At 39.9% G+C, this 8,732-nt stretch overlaps 1 protein-coding gene across 3 annotated transcripts in view; it reads right to left on the bottom strand.

The window, feature by feature from the left end:
- Positions 1-1,983: 1,983 nt before the first annotated feature.
- MYL12B (myosin light chain 12B) overlaps positions 1,984-8,732 on the bottom strand; it is a 22,925-nt gene continuing 16,176 nt past the window's right edge. For all 3 annotated transcript variants that reach the window (XM_085605834.1, XM_085605832.1, XM_085605835.1), the window contains exons 2-4: positions 8,332-8,532; positions 4,446-4,607; positions 1,984-2,485 (exon numbers count right to left, since the gene is read on the bottom strand). In XM_085605834.1, coding sequence (XP_085461960.1) covers positions 2,313-2,485; positions 4,446-4,607; positions 8,332-8,515 — 519 coding nt within the window. In that variant the 5' untranslated portion in view covers positions 8,516-8,532 and the 3' untranslated portion in view covers positions 1,984-2,312. The remainder of the gene's footprint in view (positions 2,486-4,445; positions 4,608-8,331; positions 8,533-8,732) is intronic.

Raw genomic sequence — 8,732 nt, 5'->3', positions numbered from 1 at the left:
ACTTATTTTGAGGGCAAACAGGGTATTAGGGAGGTTTGTTTGGACAAATGTGAGTGGGTTAGGAAGGTAGCTAAAGGAGAGAGCAAGTTTAGCAATCCCAAACAAGTGGTAAGAGTCATGAAAAATACAGTGGAACTGGATGATGGGAGTATTTGCCACGAGTCGCCTTGCCAAACAAGAGAGGAATAAAGAAGAGTAACAGTATAATGGATATGGATGGATACAGGTGTAACAAATACTGTTGGTTGGAGGCGTCACAGAATGAAGACAGGAGTGGATTAGAAGTGTAGAGTGCACGAGAGACGGGTGAAGTAGATGTGCAGGAAAGGAGTGGAGGAAGTGAAATGGGTCAATCAGTAGTTGAAGAGAATTTAGAGCATGGAAATAGAACCAGTATGTTTGGAAGAGCTATTAGTAAACCAAATAACTCCGAGAACTACGTATGTGAATACATTTGCTTTGTTTATTTTAATATAAGAGGAAGAATTGTTGGGTTTTGCAAATGATTGTTCATGTTTATCTTTACTTTTAGGAAAGGGGATGTGTAGTAGTGGGTTTGTATTGTTTTAGCTAACAGTGTCTCTCCTTTAATACAATGAGGGGCATGTGTAGAATGTGGGGATATTCTAGTGTATATACAGGTCACAGAATGTGGGGAGGAGATATGCTGGTTCGTAGACAATACAGCTGTGTACGTCCCTGTATGGAGTTTCCTGGAATAAATCTAAATTCTGGAGTACGTGTATTCGTGCGTCTTCTCTATAAGGCAACAGGTTATGAGGCAAGACATTAAAGGTATGCGAGAAGAGGTTATCTGGGGTAAAAAGGCAAGCTGGGGATCTGAAAGATGGCATAAATGGCAAATAAAGGGGTGGTGGTGCCAAGTCACCAGTAGCTCATGTGGGTTTGGGCACATTGGAGTGCTTTTCGTTTGCAAGAATGATGCAGATTGAGGGGTGGACGCACTAGTTACAAGCAGGCAACAAGGGATGTTTTCTGAAGTGCTAAGGGGCTATGTCCACTTAATGCAAGTATTTGCGAGACAGATGGGTTGATTAGAATTCACACATCAGACTGCAACCTTCTGCACAAAGAGGCAGTTTAGCGCATATGCTCTGGTGGATGATCTAAAAGGCTATTATCTGCCATGGACAGGTAGCAATTCGTAAATCAGTAACTCAGAAGCAGGAAATACACAAGCTAGGAGGGAGGAGGATGTGCAGAATGAAACTGCAAAACCTTAAGCAGAGAGGCAGATCACGGAGATACGTACCTAGGCACACGACAGGACAAGTGTTATAGCATATCTTTGGGAGTGGGTTTCAGGAACAGGGGGGTGGAGGGTGGGGGAGGAACTGCTCAGGACAAAGGCTGTTCTGGAGAAGGAGCCGTGGGAGGTTAAGGTGTAGGAACAGCAACATTTTGTGGATTAATTGTGCAATTAGGTGAAGTCTAGGTGCACCAGGGTTTACGGTCCTAGGCACTTCCATACCATAACTGGGAAAACAACAACACTGGCACACTAAGTCGGATTTTCTTGCTTTCACGAACAGGGAATTCACTCTTTACTCCTTTAGCATTTAGCTGTGGCACTCAGAGATGAAGAAAAAAAAAAACCATAGCAATTTAGGCCAACCGATTTCCCAGAGCCATCCATCTCAGACTAAATACCAAGAGGACGTTTGCAGAGGATAGATGCAAAGAAAGTGACCTTTTAGAAACATATTTCTAGCTGGAAACTCAATAGTCTCAATGCTCCGAACAGTTGAGCAGGTGGCACACAGTTAACATGTTGCAATAAAAATAAAACATAAAAAACGATATTGCTAAACTAATGCCAAATACCTTCAGATTAATTCCAAAATTGCTTCCCAAGATAAGCAAGGAGCACACAAAGGTACACACCAAGTTAAGGGACGTAAATGCTTGTTAACAGAAGACTCCAGTACATACTACAAAAATATTCAGGCATCAAAACTCAACTAGTATATAGTAATTTATTTCAAAACGTCTTTATTACAAAAATGTAAAAATCCAGCTTAACCAGAAACACTGAGATTTTTGTTATGGATTTCCAAGTATAAGTAATTGGTCTTTACTCCCCAATTCCCTTCCCCCTCAGTTAACAGAGCCATCCTTCTATTTCCAGTTGATTACATAGTTGCAAATGAACCGGGATGGCTTGGATTAAATCCATAAATACAAAGGCAAAAGCTGAAGCGCTAAACACATGCAACAAGTTCTAGGAGGGAAGGAAACTCAGAAATGTGTGCATGGGCAACACAGATAGAATTTCAGGGTTGGAATTTTCTTTAGTCATCTTTGTCCTTGGCTCCATGTTTTAGAATGCGTGTGAATTCAATGTAACTGAAGTTGCCTTTTTTGTCAATGGGTGCCTCCCTGAACAACTCATCCACTTCCTCATCCGTAAACCGGTCTCCCATGGTAGTCAGCAGCTCCCTCAGATAATCTTCCTGAATGAAACCTAGGGGGGGGGGGGGGGGAAGAGAAAGATTCATTACGTATCAAACAGGGTGGGGATTTAAGTGGGCAAACAAATTAATAGTTGTAAAGTCTCTTTTTTTACATAAACCGCGCATATGGGACCTCACCTTTAACCACTCTTCAAAATAAAAAAATTTAACAAGTAAATTGAACTGTGCCATATTATTTGAACAGATACAACAAAACTATACTATTTCACAAAAATGTACTGTGTTTTAGGGAGAACTTGTTGCTCCTCATGCATAGAGCTAAAAACCTATCCTAGTTTTTCCCTCAAAATCATACTAATACATACTGAAATGTCTTCCTCTGGCAGTTCTGGATTTTACTATAGCATCAGATCCGATTTCTACCTCATTAAAGTAAAGTTGTACTATATTTTCTTACCTACCCCTGTAGCAGAGTCAGTTGAGACAAATACTTCTAACAACTCTTGCCAGTGTCCACAAATAAACGTTCTACATGAAAGGCAGATTCCTTCATGTAACTAATCAAAAGATTTAGAAAGTGATTGCTTGATTAGCAACCCATCACTGCAGTCCGGCTTTTAGAAATAGTTTACAATCTGGGCGAATGCACTATTCTGCTACAAAACAAAACCCCCAGTTTTAAGGACCATCAGATTCGCTTGCACAGAAAGTTTGAGTTTCCAAGGCCTATTAGATTGGGCTGCAATTTTATTTGCGGAATTAAATAAAAGGATAAACATGCAAGGTCAAAGGGGAAAGGATAAGTGCAGGCTATAATGGGCATGAGCAGACAGAAATGCGTAATACAATTTAAATACAAAAACAAATCTTTAAAAAAAATAAAACCCCAGCAGCAACGTTTTTGATTGCAGTTCAATATTCGGTAAAAAAAAAATATATATATATATAAAATGGTAGCCCAATCTAGTGTGACAAAATATTTCAACAGTTTATTTTCTAAGCTCACAGCAGGCAGAAGCGTCACAGTGTGAGAAAAGGGTTGAATGGAAATGTAGAAAAATGCAAAAAGTGATACAGAAGAACTCTATTCTTTAACACCGCCATTAAATACATGATTGGAAAAGGTCAAACAGATTTCACACATGCATGAGAGTGCACCACATGGATGTCCCTAAACTGTCCCAACTTAATGGGGGTAAGACTGAGATTCTACTTTTTGGCAAAGTTCAGCTTTACTGGTCAGAGGAACTTGCCCCCCCTCCGCCCAGCTGTACTGCAAAAACACAAAGTCTAGGTATTCTCACAGATGACCAACTATATATGCGGAGCCAGATTTCCTCCTAATGCAGATATTGCTTTGGTACCATGAATCTCCTTAAGAAAATCTTTTGGTGGCTTCCGCTGAGTTCACGTAAAACGCTCATTCAGGACCTTGTCTTCAGTAGTCTAGACTATGAAAATGTCCCTTTTCCTTGCCTCAAACGAAGATCTATCAAAACTGCAAGTTGCTCAAAACACTGCTGTCCGTATAATAAACATGCCACCTAGAACTCCTTCAGCCCCCCCCCCCACACTCAGAACCCTACATTGATTACCCATCCGTAAAAGAGCACTGTTCAAACTTCTTTGCCTGACCTACAAAGCTGTATCAGGCTCTGGCCCAAAGTATCTTCAGAATAGACTTGCTCCCTACATCCCACACAGGAAGCTGCGATCTATCAACCAACTGTTACTACCCAAGGACGCATTCGAACTGCCAAACATAGAGGCAAATCCTTTTCCCATCTTGGCCCACTCACTTTCTTGCCTCTCGAAGTTTACTTGAATTCAAAAAACCATCTTAAACCCCTGTTTTCACGCCACATCCACCCAGCGCCGGCCTCTCAAGCACCGAGATGTCCCTACAGGGGACGAGTCATGCGCTATACCGAGATGCAAATAACATAACATGGTTAAAGATTCCTACTTTAGCAACATTAAAGCTGACTGCAGTGAATGTTACGCCTTTACCTGTTCCTTCCTCATCGAAGCATGCAAAAGCATTTCGGATAACATCTTCTGGGTCAGTGCCATTTAGCTTCTCCCCAAACATAGTGAGGAACATGGTGAAGTTAATGGGACCTGGAGCTTCATTCATCATGGCATCCAAGTATTCTTCAGTTGGATTTTTACCTAAAGAAGAAAACAAAATGTAAACGGTCATTACACACACAACATCTGAAGGGATATGAAACCATAAAACTTTTTTTAGAAAGTTTGAGCAATTATTATTAATTCTAAAGGTTTAAAGTTTTGTGTGGTAAAAATGTTAATCTGCTTTCTAGTATTGACAACAGATTTATATGCACAAAATTCTAAACTACCTTTGATAGAACATTAAAGTTGACCAGTGAATGGGGAGGGGAGTCACCTAAAATTATCACAAATAAGACCTTTGTGATGAAACATTAAACTTGGTCTCAAGAGATGAACACAAATCTATCAAATCAAAAGGCTTGCAACATAGAAGCAATCTGCTTCCAAATCACCTGAAGTGCAAGATCTGCTGTTATTGTATCCACAATGTTCTAGCTTGAGCATTGTTGCATGTATAGGACGGCAAGTCATTGTTTTTGGTCTCAAGAATTAAATTCACAAGCTGGCATCTGAGGTAATCTATATGTATAGCATCTTGTTAGCTGTATGCAAAGGAGAACAACCAAGAGCTTCTGAACAAGAGCTGCAGTCTTATTCTTTTTTTTGTGTGTGTATGACCACAGTTTCACCAGTAGTGCCAGGCTTGAATATCAAATGGTGGCAAAGAACAACAACTTCAATTCCTTGAACTTAATTGCAAGTCTATGGAGCTGGCCTTTCCTAGGTCAAAGATTATTTTGTTAATGAGCCTAATATCCATTCAATATTCGCCCACAGCTAAATACACACAGACTGTTGAGCTAGGATTTGCTGGCCAGTGTTTCCCCATCATGAAATAGTCAAGACATCAGGGACCAAAAAGATTCACATAATATGAATTTCCCTTCGAATACCCACTTACGGCTTATCCAACAAGAAGTGCCTGGTCAAAATATATTTCTCTCCATGAATACAGCTGTTTTACCATGCCCTTATCACAAGGAAATTACAATTATCAAAATTTAGTAATTACTTCTTGCTGTCTCAACTCCTAAAAGAGGAATTTTAAAAAAGTAATGACGTGGGATGTGGCTCACTGGATCACAGATGGGATCCTTTTGGGCACTTCTAGATATCCGACTGAAAGTGTGACAATGGATCTTCCTAAACTTCTCCACTGGATCTTTCACCAGAAAAAACGGACAATCAATGTTGTGTGCAAGATGTAGGCATGGCGAAACAGATTTAATGTATCTTTTATGGAAGTGCCAGATGTTGATTGGGTACTAGGCAGTGGCTCACCAACTCGGAACCAATAATATTGGTAATTCACTATTTGTACCCATTGAAATCTCCATTGTCGACCATTTTATTACTTTTCTTAATGAAATCCATTCCAGGGGCACTCGAATACATCAGACTCTTACACTAAATAGATATCCGAGATGCTGAATTGACTTGGACCTTTTCACTCCCAGGCTCTCAAACTGTGCTCTTTACTCAAACACAACTGCACAGAAGTAATTTTACTGGGAGATCCAATGCAATGCATTATTGACTAATATTAGATCACCAGCTATGCTGTACTGAACAGAAATGTAGTCCTACAATAGATCCACTTTACAGAATTTTGCAGTGACAAATCATCGATGATATAGACCACTTTAAATAAATGCATTAGCCAGTTTTACCCAACTACTTGCATCTTTCCATCTTCTCTCAGATAGATTGCCCATCTGAAAACAAACATGGTAAGACAATTCCTTCTTCACCTCGTAGGAAGGCTGCATGCAAGAATTCGAATTAACCGGCACATGTAGCATAGACATCAATCTACTCTGCCAACCCTGCGCACTCAATGTGCCCCAGGTCAGAAGTAAAGTTCAATTTACACACTGGCCTCAGGTGAGACTACCAGCTAAAATGTACCAATTTGTAACGGTGTGGTGATGGCTTTTGCTAACACCCTCCAAAACTGGGCTAGGACACAAACCTAATTTCACTGCTTTCCAACACCAATGACTGATACCCACAATTAACCATGACTAGTCACGAAAAAGTGTGAAAGACTCTAGAACCATGCAAAACTAGTGGAGGTATGCATGTTCTGCACATTCCAAGTGATGAGCCTATGATTTCAAGAAAGGTTGGGATGCTGGCGGTTGTGAAGCCACATACCCCAAGGGCAAAAGCACATTTTAAACACGGTTTAAACACAAAGCCGACCTGATGAAGTCTGGGGCCTGCTTTATGCAGCAGATCAACTGCAAAATAGTCAAAATAAAAAATAAAGAAAGATTGGCTCAATTTATAGTCAAGATTAACTTGGAGCAACTGGAAACAATATTAAAAATATTACAAAAACTATGGATCTAAACTATTAATCCTATGGTGCTGGCAAATGACTCAAATTTAACCTGGACTTTCAAATTAAGGAAATGAATTAAACTGCCCAACGCTCAGATTTTTTTATTCACTACGACAACTTTCTATGGTTAACTTCGGTAACTAACTCCATATTCTCTTTAAGAAACAAGATAAAGAAACTCAGTCCAACGAATTTCCTCATCAAATTTGGTGCCATTTAAAATCCGGAATCGAACCTCTTTTTTACAAGTTCATTATATATGGCTCACACCACCAAATTTTCTTTCTGCTATTTTCTTTATGCACTAACTATTCAGTATCCTAGAAGAACATCTACATTTAGCTTTAAAGATAATCTATAAAGCCCATACAATTACATCTGTCAACTACAGAAATTTAAATAAGAACAGCACCATGCAGTGTACTGCCCCAAACACCTACAACTTGAGGTTCCTATTAAGCAATAGTTTCTCGAAACTGACAAACTGAAAGAGAGTCAGCAACGCTAACACAAGACCTTTTGGAGGTCAGTCTACCCACCTCTAACTCACAAGGACTATACTGCCTATTGAATATAATATCTGCCTCAGCAGAAGCACACACAATGGAAATATCTGACTTGCGCTTTGACACATTCACCCCAAAAGTTTAGCGACTTCAACCTCATTCTACCGCCAAATGAATTGTCATAGCCCCCAAATACCCAATGAAAAGCTTAGCACTTGTAAAAAAATAATAATATCCAAATTGAAGGACCACTCCAGCTTTTGTTACAGGGGGCCAATATTGCAACCCAGCTGCAAACCCGGCTCTCACTGACAAAAACGGCCCCCACCCATCTGGGGAAATGCCCAGTGCCCACTACAGCCAGTCCGGCCTTGTGAATTTGTACTCATAGTAGAAGGCGAATCAAAAACAACTAGGTTTACTTCTTAAAGACATTTTATGCACAACAGCTCGCCACAGTACAAGAACAGGAAGAATGACCATGACATTTCTTTGGAAATTAGTTTTACCATTAACATCTGCAACATTGGCTTTTAAAAACCCAATTTAGTTTAACTTTCATTTCTCGATGAGAAACTATATTTATACAGAGACTCAAAACTCACCAGAAAAACCTAAGGTGGGCCTTAACATTTATATAAACACAAGAATATTTTAACTCCTAAATATATCCTGTGCAATATACCCAGACCTTGAAATGTTCTACTAAAATAAAATTCGGGTATTCCAAGAAAATCAGAGTGCTCCAACTCCTACACCTATTACAGATGCTTCCAGCTAAAATCATGGCATTCTTGTTGTCTAAATGTCATCAGGTGCTGCTCTGATCATGCAAGGTGTGTCCCTTTGTAAGTATGGTGTGTGTATATAGGTTTCCCCCAACAGGAAGCTAAAAGGCGAACGTTACCCAGTGAGGCCAGCATGTCGTGCAGATCCTCCTTGTCAATGAAGCCATCTCGATTCTGGTCGATCATGTTAAAGGCCTCTTTAAACTCCTGGATCTGGGACTGATCAAACATGGCAAAGACATTGGAAGTCGCGCGCTGAGGGCGCTTCTTGGTGGTCTTGGTCTTTGCTCTTTTGCTGGACATGATGGCGGTTTTGGTGGCTAAAAAACAAAACAAACATTAATTTTTTAAAAATTGTCACGATGTTTTCAACTGTACCAAAAGGTAGTAAGTTATTGTAGATTTTTTGGACAACACTCTACAAGCTGCATACACGTGTACGACATGTCGGGACAACCAGCCTAAGCAGGCTGTTAACATTTTATACAATAAGATAAAATTGCAAGTTCTAGCGTGAAGA

Source organism: Triturus cristatus, chromosome 5_1 (genome assembly GCF_964204655.1).
Source record: "Triturus cristatus chromosome 5_1, aTriCri1.1, whole genome shotgun sequence".
In the NCBI taxonomy this organism is placed as follows: domain Eukaryota; kingdom Metazoa; phylum Chordata; class Amphibia; order Caudata; family Salamandridae; genus Triturus; species Triturus cristatus.
The sequence above is the reverse complement of the archived record's forward strand: the minus strand, read 5'-3'. Positions and strand labels throughout refer to the sequence as shown.